Source organism: Pimephales promelas, chromosome 12, assembly GCF_988280905.1.
Source record: "Pimephales promelas chromosome 12, fPimPro1.hap1.1, whole genome shotgun sequence".
In the NCBI taxonomy this organism is placed as follows: Eukaryota; Metazoa; Chordata; class Actinopteri; order Cypriniformes; family Leuciscidae; genus Pimephales; species Pimephales promelas.
In genome coordinates, this window is record NC_142780.1 from 31,393,678 (window position 1) to 31,413,950 (window position 20,273).

At 35.9% G+C, this 20,273-nt stretch overlaps 2 protein-coding genes across 2 annotated transcripts; one reads left to right on the top strand and one right to left on the bottom strand.

Moving 5' to 3' along the window:
• Nucleotides 1-1,632: 1,632 nt before the first annotated feature.
• hpn (hepsin) lies at nucleotides 1,633-14,239 on the bottom strand. The gene is made up of 13 exons (XM_039685074.2): nucleotides 14,049-14,239; nucleotides 13,358-13,456; nucleotides 10,565-10,666; nucleotides 10,405-10,446; nucleotides 8,648-8,777; nucleotides 8,410-8,526; nucleotides 7,917-7,957; nucleotides 7,664-7,829; nucleotides 6,781-6,977; nucleotides 5,001-5,096; nucleotides 3,178-3,320; nucleotides 1,993-2,157; nucleotides 1,633-1,909 (listed from the first exon to the last, which is right to left on the bottom strand). The coding sequence occupies exons 2-13, from the start codon at nucleotides 13,374-13,376 to the stop codon at nucleotides 1,856-1,858; spliced, it is 1,272 nt and encodes a 423-aa protein (XP_039541008.1). The 5' UTR covers nucleotides 13,377-13,456; nucleotides 14,049-14,239; the 3' UTR covers nucleotides 1,633-1,855.
• Nucleotides 14,240-14,885: 646 nt separating this feature from the next.
• Nucleotides 14,886-20,108, top strand: LOC120488135 (myelin-associated glycoprotein). The gene is made up of 4 exons (XM_039684637.2): nucleotides 14,886-15,421; nucleotides 15,516-15,920; nucleotides 17,797-17,896; nucleotides 17,984-20,108. The coding sequence occupies exons 1-4, from the start codon at nucleotides 15,367-15,369 to the stop codon at nucleotides 18,006-18,008; spliced, it is 585 nt and encodes a 194-aa protein (XP_039540571.1). The 5' UTR covers nucleotides 14,886-15,366; the 3' UTR covers nucleotides 18,009-20,108.
• Nucleotides 20,109-20,273: the final 165 nt, after the last annotated feature.

Genomic DNA, 20,273 nt, shown 5'->3' on the forward strand with positions numbered 1-20,273 from the left:
AGCAACAGCCATGTTATTGGTTCATTAGATAATTGCATTAATGAGAAATCGAACAGGTGTTCCTAATAATCCTTTAGGCGAATGTATAAATATCATTTAAACATTGCGGATGGTTTTATGTCAAGTTTCAAAAGCACAAAAGAAACCCCAAATTATTGTTTTTTATTAAAAAATTATGTCTTTATTTCAGTATTTAAAAGGCATATATTTCGATTTATATTTACATTTAGATTTGTTGAAAAGAATTGAAAAGAAGGTCAAAATTTCTATATTGTACATATATTCATATTAGCTACTTTCATAAACAGGAAAATAAGCATATAATAAGAGCTAAATTGTCTTGTTTGACTGATTCGACAGGTTTAAGGGGATACTAAATTACAGAAAAAAAATATTCAGAAGGTTATGGTACAAAATCTGGATAACAAACAATATAGCAGCTTATAAAATTAGACATAATCTTGAATTAACCAGTGCATTGCATAGTAAAGAAGCTGTTCATATATGTACATCAATATAAGCAAGAATACTGACTGCCGCAGCTATGAGTTTATTCATGCTGCTCTCTTAACCAGTCTTTGGTTTGGATCTTATCAATGCTTAACACAGAAAATAAAATACATGTAAAATACATGAAGTGTGAAGTTTTCATGAAACATTTTCACTGTGTTGGCCATATAAATTTACAAAACCCATTTTAGTACAGCACATTTCACAGAATCCTGTATTATTCAGTAAATTTATTATTTCATGTACTAAAGATTTGACTTCTATGCCTATATTATTATGTATACAGTATAGCATACACTGTACTGTACCTGTGTCACTAAACAGATGATATAAATACTGTATTGAGATAAAATCCTTCTTAGATTAGGATTGTGATCAAATAAATTGTATTTTTCTTGCAGTCTGGGGACCATATTATGTCTGCAGCATTTTATTTCTCAAATTAAGAGAAAAATGCTTTTTTTAAATTATTATTCTTTTATTAATTTTGTATCTGACTAAAGCCCAACATGACCATATATTTAATTCTTCTTGGTACCAAACACTCTGTACAAACCTGCAATAAACTAGGACAAAAATATTTATTATTTCATTTATATGTTTTTGCATATATTTAGATAAATGCGCGCACACACACACACGCACACGTAAATGAAATAAAAAATAAAAACGTATGTCCGGCCTAGGAAAATTGACATCTTCACCCTTCATTTAAATATTATTAAAAATTAGATTCTGTAATTGCGTAGTTGTGTTTGGAATCAATTGTTTTAATCGTGATAACGCAAATTGTGCAGACATCATTTTTGGCCAGGCTGTCATACAAAGAAATTATGAATGCATGCAAAAACAAGAGAGAACTAATGAAATCTTAATAATTGATTATATTGTCAATGTTCGCTTTTTCCTGTGAGTTTGTTGTTTTTCTATGCATTTGTTTAGCTTATTAAGACCTGTTGTTATAGTTGGCGAAATAATTGGCTAAATACCTTAACCAAGTTTAGTGTTTTGTTCTACACTCATATTTATGATTATATAAGGGAGGTATTGGATTTGGTCAAAATTGCAAATGTGATTACCATCTTATGCTACTATACTTCGGAGACAGATTTTTTTCAAAACATAAAAATAAAACACATTGTATGGTAATTGCCAGCATCAGAAATGGTTCTTGACCTCCATGAGTCAAATATTGCAAAAGATATTTGTCCTTGAGACAGGTTGATCATCACAGAACATCTGATCCATATCAGACGTCTGATCACAGCCACAGATCCGAGAAACCAATCTGACCTCAATGGGCAATATTTCAGTCACATATAACACATTTTTCCACTCTAAATGGCTATGGTGTAACCGCCCGTGCCATTTTGTGCACTCCTGGGGAATTCTCATACATCTATGGATGTAAACGTGAGAGAAAGGTGAGGTAAAGTTTGGTATAATGACATGTAGATAAGCTGATGAAAGTGTGCCACTCACCCTCATGGCTGTAGAAATCCAGGGCAGAAAGCGTGACACACGGGTGTAGACGCCGGGCTTCTTGGCCATGGCACAGCCTGTGCCCCAGCTTACCACCCCCAGTAAACGATAGCGGCTGGTCTTAGACAGGACATCCGCTGCTACAAAAGGACCGCCACTGTCCCCCTGACATCATATGAGAGATGGTATCATGCTTTCTGTCCGCAGAGTTCATTTGAAATTACTACTAAATGCTAGTAATTAGTTATAATACTAAATTATTACTAATTACGCTACTGCTAGCGATTGCCGCTGCTTACTAATGGCTGCCGTACGGATGTAAGCCCAAGTAGACCAGAATGCGCATGACGCGCCAATTCAGACCCGACTCCTCCACACACAATTGAGCCTACAGGCTGATAGAGGCAACCGTGGTGGACAGTCAAGGTGTCATTTTTTCTATATACATTACGGTTGGCTCTTTCTTAAAGATTTTTTAAAGTTAAAACCTACATATAGCCCCTTTAACAAATGGGCCTCACTGAAGTGTTTCTTAGGCTTGTTTTAGTACTATTCTATATAATTATAGTATACTTATTATTTTTATATTTTACTTTTAGTTTTTTCAGTTTGTTTTACAGTTTAGTAATTTTGTTGTGCTTCTTCATTTTTGTTAGTTCTTTTTTTTAAGTATTTTTTTAGATTTATTTCAGTTTTAGTTTTAGCGATTTTAGTGCTTCAACTTGGTGGCAAAGGCGGGTCTTACAGAGGACCACCACCGCTGTTCTCAAGAATAGAGCTCATATCAGTTCACAGCCACATTGGTTATGAATGTCTCCCTCTAGTGGCGGTGTGCAGTGCTGCTCAGTGATTTCCAATCCTGGTCCTCCTGGGGCTCCACCGCTCAGCACATTTTGTTTGTGTCTCTTATCTGACACACTTAGTTCAGTTCACAGAGCTCTCCCCTAAAGAGCTGATGATCTGAATCAGGTGGTGTAAATGGGGACTATGAACAGGGGGCCCAGAGGCATTGGAGGGCCCATAAGGATCTCCCCGATTTCTAAAGAGGTTGAATATACACCCGACCTGGAACACAGACGCAATAAACTGTACAGGGGGCCCACTTAACGTAGAGACACCACGTGTGGTGTGTCCCCTGAAACCCACTGATAGACTGATGATGTCATAGACTGGTGGATAATGTACCTGGCAGGAGTCGGTTCCTCCCTTCTCATAACCAGCACAGAACATGGTGGTGGTGACCTGGTTGTCATAGTAATCAGGACCATTACACACAGTGTCACTGATGATGGGCACGTGGGCTTCCTGGAGGACATTAGCTTGAGTGCCTGGCAGAAATAAAGACATGTGAAGGAGGAAGTCAGAGCGAAGCACAAACAAAAGTTTATGACTTCTACAATCCTTAAGTGAATATTGAGAGTTTTCAAAGGAGTGTAAGGCATTACACTATTGCCTTACTCATTTTAAAAAGTAGTTACATTTACATTTTTTTCTGTTGTGACATAGGACAACATAATAAGTTATAAAAATTATAATTGTGAATGTCATGGTACATTGTGTCCTGTGATATACATGCATTTGCATGGAAAAGGTATGGTAACAAATTTATGACATGGCATGAACATTATCTGCGAATATAACCACAAATACATTTACACAGGAAACATCCATGATATTCACGATTATAAACTTTATAATTTACTACTATGATACAGGCCAATTTGCCTCGTTTCTCTTGTTTTCCATTGGTGTTTCAGTTGCAAATTGGCAGTATTTATGTGCATTAATCTTATAAATATGATCATTCTGACATGACATGAAGGCTGGCATGCTCTCAATTACTAATACGTGACCCTCTCAGTGTTTATGAACAAACAGGTAATGTGTTTATAGTAAATGAGAGCTTAGCAGGTTAGTGGACAGCATCATGAATAAATATTTAATACATACAACTGTTCTAAAAGTATAACCATTTTATTATCATTATATACTATATAATATTTACTCATATATATCTTTATTATAGTATTATTAAAGTAATATGTTTAGTTTTATTTTATTTTAAGTTTTAGTAATTTTATATTCTTTCGAAAAATATATATATTCATTTTTATATTTAATTTATATTTATTTCAGCTTTAGTTTTAGTAAATTTGCACTTACAAAACTTAAATTAAAATGAAAAATCTGAAATAAAATAAGTTGAATATTTTCGTTTACAGTATATTTTACTTTATTTATTGTATTATTTAAATTAACAAACTATTAGTTAATAATTCTATGTGAAACAATAATTAAAAATGAGTACGTGTACTTATGGAAATAATATAGTTAAAATACTGAATGTAATGTAACTTAAAATGAATGCAGTTAAACAGAAAGGGTTCAGATTTGGGCCTTAGTTCATTTAGGACATTTATGTATCTTTTATAAACATACCATAGAAAAATAAAGCTTACTGGTTGGAATCGTGAGACAAAACAATGGCACTGAAATATTGTAAGTATATTTGCCAGTGCAAATTGCTTTCAGTTAAAACAGCTCATGCATTTTAGTCTGGGACTAGCCTAAGCCTTATCTGTTGAACCAGGGATGCAAGTGCACTGCATTTTCAATACTATATTAAGTATATTATACTAATATTAATACTATTACTATTATTAAGGGATAACAACACTGGAAGTATGTGACTGAATAAAACTCTTTAAACATAACCAGATATTCCCCCACCAAGAAAAGTATTTTATACTTAAGAATTAATTTAAGTGCTTTTATGTGCTTAACAGTACTTAAGAAAGTCTACTGTTTATACAAACTGAGGGAAGTTGATATTATTGCCTGAACTGACAGCAATCCGCACACGCGGTTCATTCAAGCACAGGTCACTGACACAAAGGTCAAAGAGACAGACAGACAGCAAGTCTCGATTTGCACGTAAAGATGATTAACACTGTAATACGGCACAACAGTGACCTTTAAATAAAGACACAGAATGAGACTTTACTAACCATAATACTCCATGTTACCCCATCCAGTTACTGTACCTATCTGCCCATCCGCCAAACGCTGGCCGTAGGTCGGAAGACACACTGGCTGTATATAATCTAAAACACCAAAAGAGATTATGATTAAATGTCAAATAGATGTCTCCGTGATGTATGTGTGCTATCTGGGAAATCTTTTCAGAATAAAATCCAAGATATGTCCTTTTAACGTTCTGGTTAACTGTACAGAAAACTGTGAATATGAGCAAAAGCTTTGTCCTTCAGGAAAAGTACTGTCTTTTGTTTTCGACTCAAGGCCGCATGGAAATAGAGGAGCTTTGTTCTCAGGAAGAGCAACCTGAGACCAGAGGGAGGTTTTACTATAATGCTGTGTGTTCACCCAGACAGGCCTGAAACATACCACGACTACCTTATAAAAACACCACAAAACACACTCCAATTAAACTGCTGCTAGCAAAGATCCTTGTTACACAGAGACGTATCTTTTATAAACAAATTATTTCATAAATAATACCTTTGTGTTAAGATACTGTTTAGACACTTTTATTCAGAGAGGTTAAAGCAAATGTTTCTGTCCACACCAGAAGCAAAAAGGCAGCCAATCAGAACAAATGAGATATTTAATATATATATATATATATATATATATATATATATTTTAAACCGGATTTTGACCAAGGAAATTTCCTGAGTTACACGTTTTTAATGGTCTTTTTAATGGTCCTTTTAAAAATCCTGTTGTCTATAAGTACGTTGCAGCTACATGCCAACTAACTCTTATCAGTAATAGACGGTTAAGTTGTAGGGTTGGTAGAATAAGTTGACTTGCAAAGTGACTTATAGTCAGTAAAGCCTAGTTCACACTACGTGATTTTAAGCCCGATTTAAGCCCGATTTGCAAATCGTTGAGTCGCCGACAAGTCAGGGTGTTATCGCGGGCGATTAGCGGACGATTAACGCTCGCCAATCAGTTAGTGTGAAAGAGCCAACAACGCATCAAAGACAGCTCGCAGACAGCTCGCAGACAGGTCACCGAGCTCAGAAAAATATCTAGCATGCTAGATATCTCGCGCAGTCGCGCGACTCAATCTCAGTGATGTCATGAGTACAGCCAATCATAGCAACGCATGGGTTGAGGACACCAGGTAAATCTTACTTTTTCTTTTTTGCATTTTTTTTTTCTCAGAGCATATCGTCGAGCAAACAGTGTGCAGCACTAGTTTCTGTCTGACGTCCATATTCGCGTGTTGTGTTCTTCTCTGCAGTTTCGCGTCATTTCTGGTTCGTTTTATTGCGTGGTTTTTCGTTACAAAACATGGTTTCTAGACCAGATAGAATCGTGTTGTTGTCAACTCGTTATTTGTTTGATTATTTTCAGGATTTAGACCGTATTATAGTACTGAAACAGCTCATTGAGTCACAAATGATATGCTCTTATCATCCGATCGTGGTTGTATCTCTATGTAGTGCGTTGTTAACTCGTGTAGTGAGTTACGTCCTGTTGTGGATCAATCACGTTGTGTTGTGTGGTGTGAACAGCTAAACAACTTGAACACTCATGATTTCACTGAGAGCAAGTCATGTAGTGTGAACTGCACAGTTCAGCCCGACATTTTAAAATCATGTAGTGTGAACTAGGCATAAATGTCTGTTGGGGAGACAAATAAAGTGTTGGCAGATATTAAGCAGACAGCCTATGTGCAATGTTACTTATAGTCAACAACAAAAGGGGACCATCAAAATAAAGTGTTACTATTTTCAGTAATTTGGTGTAAACACTCACCAGTGAACTGCAGAGGTTTTGTCAGCGCCAGGACTGCAATGTCACGACTGTTGTCGTCAATGTTGGCGTCGACGAAGGGCAGGTAACTGCTGTGGTAGACAACAGTCTTCACCTCGGCAATCATAACGTTCTTACGGATGGGAGTGTTGTAGATCGATCCCATCAGAACCCGCCAGCGTGACACGTGACGATACCTCCTGAGGATAAAAGTCTGAGAGTAAGATCTTGCAGATAGATAGATAGATAGATAGATAGATGGATAGATAGATAGATAGATAGATAGATAGATAGATAGATAGATAGATAGATAGATAGATAGATAGATAGATAGATAGATAGATAGAACTCATGATACAAAAATATTGCAATACTCCAAGGCAATGGCATATGGTAAAAGGTTAACAAAAAATGTACTGTTGATGCATTGGCATTAGCAGGACCCACAAATATTCACCCATTGCATTATTATACATTATAATCAACATTATATATAGTAGTTTAATGTAGTACTTACACTAAAACTCTGTAAACTTGATTTTTTTTTCTCACACTGTAATTTTTATTTTGGGGAGACTAGCTACGAGACATTTTGTCACTATCCGCGTCCGACCAAGCTCAACTTCTTTTAGCGAGAGCCAATAAGCAACCACACTGTTAAAATCGAGAAAAAAAAGGCATGCAAACCGATTATCTTACAAAAGTAAAGTGAAATGGTAATAGTATTGTACTGACAAATGCTTAGATAGTTCACTTAAACAAGAGTTATAGTAACTAAAAAGAATAACTATAGGGGCTGCTTACACAACACAATTTTTAAATGAAAACAAAACTTTTAATACGTTCTGGACGTTCGAGAATATGGGTGTACAATGTTTTCACTCACTCAGGAAAGCAATGTGCAGCACTGACAATCCAGCGATCGGAAATGATGGATCCACCGCACTGGTGAACTCCATCATACTGTAAGCTGACCTGCCATGGCCACGAACCCTGGCGAGCATCGACTCCCCCCACGATCCGCTCTTCAGGCAGCATACGCCGGCCACAGTCTACAGCGATAGAGAGTCAACAAATCATGGAGCCTGCTTGCAGTGAAAAAATATTCAAAATGCTACAAATTGAGTTGTAGCACTTACCCTGACAAATCACCTCTAGTATCTGACCTTTGTCACATTTACTGAAACAGAAATGAAACATCGGAATGTTTTAGAGAAGACTATTGCAACCGGTTCTTAGCTTTAAATAATAATAATAATAATCTTATTACAATTTAAAAATCATGGCCCCTATTGAATGAATTGGGCTAGTTAAGTGCTATCAAAGTGTCTCGCACGCCAGAGCGATTGAGTGTACGGCATGCGCTGTGACGAGAGAGTATGCATCAACTCGTCTTAGTTAAGGGAATAACATGGTTTAATATGAAAAAAACGGTGGAGTATCCCTTTAAAATGCAAAATGTCTAGCTTGGTATAGAGAATGCTAACAGAGCTTTCTCTAGATATTATAGCCCCCCTCAGTGTAGACAATGGCTAAAGGGGAACTGTTTGAACGTTTCTTTTCTGAATTCAATTTGGTGATGCTCAGGGTGCATATATTTATATTTAATCACATGAAAAGGTAATGTCTTACCAAGGATAAAGGGCTGTTTTTATCTTCTTCCCGTATGTTAACTCGCTATCTTTCACGCAGAAAAAATCTCGGTCACCACCATTGTCAGGAGCACATGTGGCTGAGACATTTACTGCTCTGAATGAAAAGAAAAAAAATGTGAATCAAGACATAACTAAAACAATGATGGATTCCAGTTAACAATTGAATCTGGCTTGACTATATGAATGTCTGAGACACAGTGATGCTTGTTTGTTACCTGATGAAGCCCATCTCCTCACAGCTGATGTTGGCGATGAGCTGGTTGACGCTGGATGAGCAGACGTGTCTCCATCTCCGCTGCGTGGAGTCGAACACTCTCAGCCTCTGGTCAGCTGCACTCACCTGCACTACATAATGGCATAATGTGGACAGTCCTTGGGTTCATAATATCTTTCGGCAGATTCGGTGAGCATAATTGAGACTTTTTTCAAAAACACAAAAATGACCTATATACATGTTCAATAATAGGGGTGTAACGACACACTAATGTCATGAATCACGATTCGATACGATCTCGCGATACAATATTATTTCGATACTCCAAGACATGATAAAGGGTTAACAAAAAATGTACTGTTGATTAATTTGCTAAATTTTATATTTCATTGTGGGTGTAAACGAATAGGTTTGCACTTGGTGCTGGTAACCCAATGCACAGGACTGGTGACGCCAGAATAAAAATATTCATGATTCTGAAGCGGAAAATACTGAATTATTTTAGGCCCCGTCCACACTACTACGTTTTCGTTTAAAAACGGAGACCTTTTGCTACGTTTGCACCTCCCGTCCAGACTAAAACGGGAAAAACGAAGACCTAAAACGGAGAAGTTTAGAAACGCTGCAGCTCCGTTTTGCGTTTTGAATCTCCGGACGGCGTTTTAGTGTGGACGAGACAAAACGTAGGACTTTAGAAACGCTGACGCAGGGGCTGATGCTTGGCTCCATGATTGGGTGTTATCAGTCATGACGTATCCTTCCCTGATTCGTCAATCACTGTTTACACCAGTATGCGCATGCCCAGTGTTGGTGAATTGTCACGTGATCCACGTTTTCAGTCGTTTTAATGTGGACGGAGATCATTTCTAATACGCAGATAAAAGGCTGGTGTGGACTGAGATCGTATTCGTTTGAATTCTCCGTTTCTTAACAAAAACACAGTATTGTGGACGGGGCCTTAGATGAATATGCTTGCACTCTGTTACTGGCTATATTTGAAATAATGTTGGACACTTTTACTGGTAACAGACTAACAATGTTCTTACTAAGAATTTTTTTGTTAACTTTACTTAATGTCCAATAATTTGTTGATCTTACTTAAAATTTTTTAGTAATTTGTACTGTTTGCATGCTATGCCTTCGTTACTCAGAAAAACCTTGTAAACTTTACTTGACTGGTTTGAGTACCATTTTGAGTACCATATATATACACATTTTTAATGATTTAATTAATTGACCTTTACAATTTTTTGAGGTCTCTTGTAAGTATAACCCCAATAAAATTGTAATGGTAAAATAAAGCCAAACATAGAAAAACAAAGCAATTAATTTATTCATGCCGCAATGCACTCTGGGGGGACACTTCCTCAGATCACAGACAGATTTAAGTTGACTAAACTTAAATGGATTCAGTAAGAATAACTTGCAATTAATTAAGTTATGCTTACTTAATGAAATTAAGGCAACGAGTTTGCATAATAAAATTAAGTAAACTGAACTAATTGGTTTTTACAGTGTATCAGGACCCACAAATATTCCCCCATTGCATTATTATATTCAACATTATATGTAGTAGTATAACAGCACTGACACTAAAACTCTTTAAAACTTGATTTTTTTTCCCCCACACATTAATTTGTATTTATACAATACATATTGTCACTATCCACGATACATGTTATAAAGCAATATATTGTGACACAATCGTTACACTCATATTAATATATTTACATGTAATTAAAAATGAGCAATGCTTACCATCAAATAATCCAGTATCTTCTGTTGTTCTAAGATATGTGACTAAAAAAATCAAACAAACAAAACAAGTGTAATAAGTGTCTGAGAGTGCAGTATTCCATTTAATCAGCCGTTATAGAAGCAACCCACAATTCCCAGAAAGCCGAGCTGAAAGTCTTACCAAGGGCCCAGATGGCGGCTCCCAGTCCCCCCAGTATGATCAAGATCACTGCGACCGCAGCGACCACACGATACGGACTGAAGATGGTCATCCCTGGACTTCCTGTAGGACAGGACAAAGCATGTATTTAATGCAGTAACGTGAGATTTTGTGAATGTTAAAATACATGCTTGTGAGCAAACACATAACTCATGACAAAGCTGATGAAAAGAACAGAACCATGAACAAAATCAATAGTCCAAAGTCATCAATTCCTCTCTGCTAAAGTAAACGGAGACTGAATCTCAGTGTCATGATCAGCTCTCTCTCTCCACATGCACACACACACATTGGGTTTCCATGTTTTATGAGGACTTTTACTCTACAAACTGTAATTTCATTCCCTTAACCCTAAACTATACCCATCACAGACGATTTCTAAGCTGTTTTCCTCAAACCAAAAAATTATTTTTATCCACATAACATAGATAATACCTGAACCACACACTCACACACATAGAGAGAGAGCAGTGTCAGCAAGACAAAATAAATGCAACCATGTCAGTGTTATTGACCAATGCCAAAAAACATATCATATCCAGACCTGCTTGCATTGATCATTTGCAGTTCTACCATTTACAAGCCCGACTTTATTATACTATGATTATATGCTCAATCAATAGCCATTATCATCATTAAACACACACCGAATATATATATGACTTTGTTTAATCTCAGATGTTTATTCTGAGAAAAAAACGCACATGTCTCATGCGTTGTTAAATGATGTTACCTGTTTCTGTCATGATAAGAAATGAAGAAATGGTGGGGAATCGGCAGCTTCCATGATTCATTGAATTGTAATTTCTAAGACCAAGTGCTGAGAATCCCATTCTCCAACATTATTTCTTACACTACAGGATGTAAGCAGTAATGTAGAGATTCCCAGTCAAATAAAATCCAACATGGTCATCTCATGTGAAGTGAAACATTAATCAAGCAGTAATAACTAACTGTTTATCCAACTCATTATTACTTTCCCAATAAATGAATTATGAAGTTGAAACTGTTTTGTTGAACTATGTGGAAATAAAAAGACGCAAAATTAGAACATCGACACTACCGTTGAAATGTTTGGGGTTAGATATATTTTATTTTTTTAAGAAATTAATATTTTTCTTCCTCAAATACACATTAAATCGATCAGTAAAGATGTATAAATAATATAACAATGTATGACTGTTTCAACTAGAATATTGATAATAATCAGAAATGTTTCTTGAGCAGCAAATCAGAATACTAGAATGATTTGTTAAGGACCGTGTGACACTGAAGACTGGAGAAATGATGCTGAAAATTCAGTTTTGATATCACAGGAACAAATTACATTTAAAATATAATCATATAGTTAAACAATAATTACTGTTTTTACTGTATTTTGATAAATGCAGCCTAGTGAGCAGAAGAGACTTCTTTCAAAAACAAAACAATTGTACTAATTCCTTACTTTAGAAAATAAGTCATCTGCATGATAGGCACTTTATCCTTATTCCATTATTGACCAATCAGAAAACATTTCAATATGCATCTAAATTATGAAATATTTTATTTATACACTCGAAAAAATGCTGGACAGTTTTTAACCCAATTTTGGGTCCAATATGGACAAACTCAAACATTGGGTTAAAAATGTAATTTAAAAATCTAACCCAATGGCTGGGTTTGTCCATATTTGACCCAAAATTGGGTTAAAACAGCCCAGCATTTTTAAGAGTGTATAGATGTTGGACTGAATATATGAGAACTGTTGTAATTCTACTTGTGAAACATCTTGGTCATTGATACAAACTGTTAAACAATAAATAAATAAATAACCTCTGTATCGAAAAAGAGAAAAGGCAAAATGTGACCATCCAAAGCTCACCGTGATTCAACTGACCAGTGATGTTTTTTCCACTTTGAATTCCTATATTAGAGGTCAGAACAAAACTGAAACAGTGTGATGTTTTCCTGTTCGCTGTCTCCCGTTTCATTCCTGAGGATTTCCCCACTGCCTCAGACATTTTCTACACCACCTGCCTTGACCCATTTGACCGGAGAACAAGTAGTACTTTTGTCTGAGTGGGGGGTGAGACCAAGCTTCTTCATGGTACACTGCTTTCTCTCTCTCTCGCTCTCTCTCTCAAGACCATCATACCTGGATAATTCATGTTTTGCGGACAAATTAAAACATCACACGCCTCTTTAAATGTGGTTAAAAAATTTACATTAATTGAAACAAAACTGTTGTGTCAGCTCTAAAATGTTCTGTATCCACTGTAACATTCTGTTTTGGTCTAGAACAAGCTCTCGTTTTTAATTTTTTTTTAATAAGAATTTTTAAATAAGTTTTTAAATAAGAATTTAAATAGATGGTCACCTGTGAGATATTAAATTTGAGCAGCCAGAAAAAAACTAGGGTAAACAAGTATAGTTTTATCTAAATCTAAATTTACAAGCTCGCATAAAAAATTGAACCACATCTGTTTTTTGAGAAAGATAACAAAGGTTCAGCTCTCTCGAGAGTGTATATATTCACAGTTAACCCTAATTTTCTTTTTATCCATTGTATAAATGAAAACAGCTGTATGGCCAAATCACGTCATGACATGTCTTGTCACCTTTTGGCCTTCTGTCAAAGTGATACACAGATTCAGACCGACCAAAACAAATCAAGTACATGACCCATCACCGGCCAGCTGTTAATCTTTAACAAACCAGTCGTCTGATGTCAAAAAAGGAGAAAAAAAAAGAGAGAAACAGCTCAGCACTCACCGATCTTCTTCTCTGGCATCTTTATCCAACAGAAAACTGACTTATAAGCTTGGAATGGATTTTCCTCCTCCAAACTTTGATTTGCTGCTTCTTTCAGACCTGGAAATGTTTAGAAAAGCTTAGAAAACATAATTTAACTGCTGTCATGGACAAATATGGGTTAAGCAAGTTAAATAAACCAAAGTGCAAACTTCAGAGGGTTACGGACAGTGTTATTAACAATCACTGCAAAATTTGCTTAACATAATGCTATAAAAAAACAACAAATATTATTTCCTAAATGTACCTTGTGGCTATCATTTCTGCCATTTCTACTTACTTTTTAATGGGTCAGACTTGTTGAAGTGTAGCTAATCAATTTACCACTGCAAGATTGTAAAATTGTAAAGTTGAAACGGTTTGAGAAAATTACTTTTTGTCTTAAGTATTTCCAAGTACTGAGATTTATTTTTAAATGTAAATGAAAAAAGAAGCTATTTTCACATCCAGTTTATTATCAGTAAAATCCAATTTAACGAATTTTGTCCTGGTGGTCCGTTACATAAGCCAGTTAAAATAAAAATAAAACTGGAGATGAGGATTATTATCATTATTGGATATAAATGGACATTTTGGTAATATATCAAAATTAATTGTCTTATTTCTGGTTGTCACTAATGCTCATAATAGTAAAAACAATTTTCACATTTACCTCTCCACTACAGGTCTTTGGATAAACTTTTGAAGTAGAAATAAAGAGATGACGCGGTAAATCAGTTGTTTAATCCAAATATCCGCGCTGATATTTCCCTTTCCCCGGAGTCCTATAGGCCTACGCTCTTTTCTTGTTTGTTAAACGACGCTATTCTCCGGCAGTCAGAACAGCTCTTCTCCTCACTCTCTCCGCTCTCTCTGTGCTGTTCGCTGGGGTGGAAACCTCCCTCTTCCGGCCAGTAGAGTCTCAGCGAAGCGCAGGTGTGTGTGTGTTGCGCGCGCGCTTGACAGGTGAATCTGTATGCGCGCACCCCATCTCAACTTCAGGAGCAGTTCAGCACGTCATGGAGAGATGCGACGGCGACTAAAGCATAACCAATAATACAGCCATTTACAGAACATGATACATGTGGTAAATGTGCTTTCTTGTTTTATTTATATTGATTTTCGCATATAAACACTGATCCTTCAAACTGAATAACGATAATGAATTTAAAAAGAATGTGAAAAAATCATACTTTTTATACTTAAAAAATCATTTTTTAGGCCTATGTATTATTGATAACGACAGATAACATTAAAAATAGGCCTAATTATTATTGTAATAATTATTATTAATTAAATTATTAATTAATTATTATTTAAATAAATTATTTTCATATATATATATATATATATATATATATATATATATACACATGATCTTTAGATGTGCCATATATGCCATAAACACATTAAATATTTAGTAATATTCATTTTAAACTGTTAAAATGAATTAGTAGCCTTATACACTCACCCAAAGGATTATTAGGAGCACCTGTTCAATTTCTCATTAATGCAATTATCTAATCAACCAATCACATGGCAGTTGCTTCAGTGCATTTAGGGGTGCGGTATTGGTCAAGACAATCTCCTGAACTCCAAACTGAATGTTAATTAATTAATTTAAGCGAGTAGAGTAATTTTGAGGATAATTTTGCTCTCCCATCAATATGGGCCAACATTTCTAAAGAATGCTTTCAGCACCTTGTTTAATCAATGCCACGTAGCATTAAGGCAGTTCTGAAGGCGAAAGGGGTCAAACACAGTATTAGTATGGTCCTAATAATCCTTTAGGTGAGTGTAGATTGTAGTTGGTCATAAAATAACATAGGACGTGATACAAAAATAAAAGATGCACCACATGAAAAAAGAACAAAAAGAAGGGAATAGGAAGTAAGTAAATGACGACAAAGGAGGAGGAGGAACTCAAAACCAGGCAAGGGTGATGTCTTCATTGCTATTGCTCAGTGTGCAGCCTACTTGAGGGAGCAAACATGATTGTGAAGCTCCTTGCAGGCATTTGGATTCTGACATCTTTGATTCTATCAGGTGAGCCTTATAACATCAGAAGAGTTCTCTAAAGACTAAAAGTTGCTTTTCAGGTACAGATGGGAATGTTATTTCACTCATGCTTCCATTTCAGGCGTCCTTGCTGTCGATTGGATAGTGCATGTTCCTAATGATCCAGTCTATGCTCCTCTTGGGTCTTCTGTAGTTCTGCCGTGCACCTATGACTTCCCTGAGGAGTCCGAGCAGGGAGTACCACACAAAGTGCTGTCAGAGATGTGGTGTCTGAATCAAAGCCACTGCATCACTCCGAGATACGTGTACCACAGTGCAGGGATATTCCCCGAGCCCTCGTATCAGGGCCGCATCAGGTACTTTGGGCAGACGGGGAGCAAAAACTGTTCTCTGATGATATCTGATTTGAGGTCAGCAGACAGTGGCGTGTACATGTTCCGGTTCATCACCGACCACCTGAAGGCCAAGCTACCAGGACAGAGAGGAGTGAATCTACAGGTTACCGTTACACATCATCACGTACAAAGTAAGAGCAGTTATTAACTGACATGTTAATATTTCAACACATACTGAGAAGTGCACTTAAATTGCACATTTTGATAATTAAATTTTTAACGTTTGCCAGTGCTGAGGGTAAAATAAAACTGTAACACTTTAGTTTAGGGTCCAATTCTTACTATTGTTTATTACTTATAAAGCACGTAATAATGCCTTATTCTGCTTGATCATATTCTGCATCCTTTAATAACCACCATAACTATTATAAAGCAGTTATTAGGAGTTCATTGAGGAAAAAGTCATAGTTAATGTTAAAAGTGAGAATTAGACCCTATAAACTAAAGTAATTAAATATTTTAGACCAAAACAACTAAAAGCCCATTCTCACGGCGTCACCTAATATCTGATGCTTTAGGCGGCCTTTAGCGTCAGTTAAATAACGCCCTAGGATCGCGTGTAACCCTACCCCTACCACAGACCTAAACCTACCAAGGGGGTAATCCATCGACCGGAAGTTGAAGCCTCGCGGGAGCTGCCATCTTGTAGCAGAACTTCACTTGCGTTAGCATTCCTATTGACTCCCATTCATTTTGGCGTCACTTTGACAGCGAATAACTTTACATCTGAGGCGTTTGAAGACCCCATTTGTCCTTTATTTATTTCTAAAGAAACACAACAATGTATAAAATGCTCCATTACCTTGTAGCTTATGTTATGGCCCCGTAGAAGCAGGTTTAGTGAAAGTAGGCTAACGATTGCGTCATACCCACGCGACTCTCTGTCGCACCGTTGAGAAATTACCGTATGGACAGGAGAAGAAGCTCGCACACAATCGTGGAAACGTGGAGGCAAAATGACAAAATAATTAATCAGAATACCTAGCAGAATTGTCTCCTTCCCCTAGCTCATGGACGGCTACTATTCACACTCTCCGCCTCTGTATGTTTCGGAAGGGAATGATTCAGATTTCTCATGCCACAGCATTAGAAGACAGATGGGTTGCTCTCGTCATATTACGTAGTCAATGTTTGAGTCTGCGCGTCAGGGACGGAAGTGCTAAAAAATCGCCAAAAACAGGCTTCAATCGTCTCAATGGAGTTCCAATGAGATCGCTCTGTCCATTTCTTTTACTGTCTGTGAAACCTACCCGCGTTATCTAACTGACGCTTTTCCTTTAGCGTCAGATGACGCCGTAGGATCGCGTCATGTAACTGACGCTTAAGGGGGCCTAAAGCGTCAAATATTGAAGCATGGTCAAAAGGTGACGCCTTGGGGTGAGAATGTGTTGATTAGGCTATTTATATGGTAACGCTTTACAATAAGGTCCCATTAGTTAACGTTAGTTAATGCATTAACTAATATAGCCTAAACTAGCAATTTATATGTTAAAGTATTTATTCATCTTTGTTAACAAATACAACTGTTTATTAATAATTCATGTTAGCTCAAGTCCATAAAACTTTCTATTGTAATGTTTTATTAGCAAGTGTTGATACTAACATTAACTAAGATTGCTAAATGCTTTGTTAGTTCATGTTAACTAATGCACTAATGCTAACAAATGGAACAGTAATGTGAAGCTACCATTTATAATAATTGAATAAGGTCATTCTTCTGTATTCTGAAATAATTCAAATGTGTTTCATATTTTCGTGTCTGTTTTCCACTGTTTACTCTTAAAGCAACTTCCGTTGTTAGGCCAGTCTGTCGTTCACAAGATGACATAAGAAAACGCATTTCCTCAAACGAGAGACACTTCCTCAGAGAAATCTGTCCAGCTTTCATGACTCATTCTTTGTTTTATTTAAAAAAAAAAAACAATTTGAAACAGTGACCAATCAATATGGCACACACACATTTATATGTATATTTGGAAGAGTTACATTGTCCTCAATTCCTCACAGCAAGAAGTGCATCTTCATCTACTGTTGGAATTGTGTTTGGGGTAATTGTCATCATTATCGCAATAGCAGGCATTGTGATATTCATCAGATACAAGTCCAAGTAAGCAAAGCACTTAATCAATAGGTTTCTTGCTTGTCATCATTACTGGTCTTATTGAAACTAATGGAAAATGGCTTTGTCTTTCAGGAGAGCGAGGTCAAGATCACTTTAAACAAGCAGTCAATATATATTTTACCACAGAGGATGAGAAAAATAACCAGTGGCTGTGACCAAAACTGACACTGTCATTTCTTTTCTGTCTGTATGCTACTTTCACATTCATTTACAGCCTTTCTGCATCTATATTATTTATCTTTTTATATTATATTCTGCAGATCAAACAACATAATGTATGCTATATATCATGTCGTGTCTTACATTTTGCATGTTGCCGACATCATTTAACAAAGTAAAACATGTTCCTGGATCAACATCTTTGTTGATTCTGGAACAAAATTCACACTGTAAAAAAAACATCACTCTGTAAAAAAATATTTTTGGTTTAACTTAAAAAAATAAGTAACCTGGTTGCCTTAAAATTTTAAGTTCATTGAAATGGAAAAATTGAGTTAATGCAATGGAGATTAATCACCAGAAACTCAAAATATTATGTTATCCGAACTACATAAATCTAAGTTGATTTGACAAAAGAAAAAATGTTGTGATTACAAATCATGAAAGTATTTTTTTTTTACAGTATGAGGAACAAGTTTATGGTTAATGTCAAGTTTAGGGTTACAACCAGTGTTAAGGGCTAAGGTTGCGAAGTGAGGACATTGAAGAAAGAGGAAGTCGGCGCATTTAGGCTTTAGAACAAGTGTATTAGAAGGTTGTTACGAATTCCACGGCAAAACTGATGACAAATGAGCAGGTATACAATTGCTGAATCACATTAAGTAATTAAATACAGTGTTTTTGGACAGGAATTTTGTTCCAGGATCAACAAAAGATGTTGATCAAGGAACATGTCTTACTTGGCAAAAACACAATGACCATCCTCCACTGAACAAGAGGGACTGATCAACAGAGCCTGAAATAAATTAGAACAAAGAACAGTAGTAGAAAGTAATGAATTTATGAAGTCAGCAGGAATTATATTATGTATTATGGATTCTCACATTGTAAATTATAGAAAACTGCTTGACGTCTGTTTTCTGGCATATAACTCAATTAACAAAGCACTTGGTACTGTGTTCACTGTTTAAATCGATTTAATCTATTTAACTTATAAATCGCTGTTTATAAAACCCAATTTTCCATGTGATTGTAGAATTTAGAATTTTGGAGCACACTTTGTGAATCCATGAACGCCTGTGTATTAGACCCTAATCGAACGACTGATTCCCCTGTAAAAGGAGAATTCTTACTGCTGCTACATCCATTTTAAGTAAAGTAAACTAAAAAGTGTTAGTTTGTGTAAAAAGTGTAAAAATTGCTGCTTACACTGTAAAAAAAATATTTTCAAGATTTGTTATCATAACATATTTTCTTTTGTCAAATCAACTTTATAATAACTTATTTAGTTGAGATAACTTATTATTTTGAGTTTCTGATGATTAAATGAGTCTCCTTCATTGTATTAACTCACTTTTTCCAGTTCAGTCAACTTCAAATTTTAAGGCAACCCAGGTTGCTTACTTTTTTAAGTTAAACCAACAATATGTTTTTTGCAGTATATCAGACTGTGCAAACATGACCATCGCTGCGAGCCATGACACACTGTAAGATCTCTGACAATGACACGTTCAGTGATGTGAACTGCATTACAAGTGGGATTGAAATGGTGGCTACAAAGAAATCTCTAACATTTTTTGCTCATGGCTTGTCTTGAAAAATGAAGACAATTTGACAGTCGTAGTAGAAGTCAAACTGCAGGACTGAGTCAAATCTTCTGACACTGCCAGAATTTCATCTGAGGTCAAATTTGATTGCAACGGTCATTAATCGGCTGTTGATGAACATCTCAAACTAACGATCAAAGACTTCAGATTTTAGCCTAGGAATCTTTTAGGATTTGCTAAATTTTTCTCAAATGGCAAAATCGTGGCCAAATTCATACAGTGTGGTCCTGGCTTAAGAAACACAGACATTCACATTACTGGAAAACAAACTCAAAATGTGACAAAAAGACTTAAAACATGACAGTATTGTTGCCAGAATGTATAAGTAAACATACTTTATGTTATCATTGTAAGAAATTATTTTTTATTTGGAGCTTCCTGTCAGGAACAACCGTTACACCATGTCAATTAAATTGAATGTTTAAATGGCATTTTTTTATGATCAGTTTAATCAAATCTATAGGACAAGAAGTTCGCACCACATATTTGCCCTACTGTTCAAAAGTACTGGGGAAGTAAGATCTGGAAGGAAATTCATGTTTTTATTCAGCAAGGATGTATTAAATGGATCAAAAGTGACGGTAAAGACATTTATA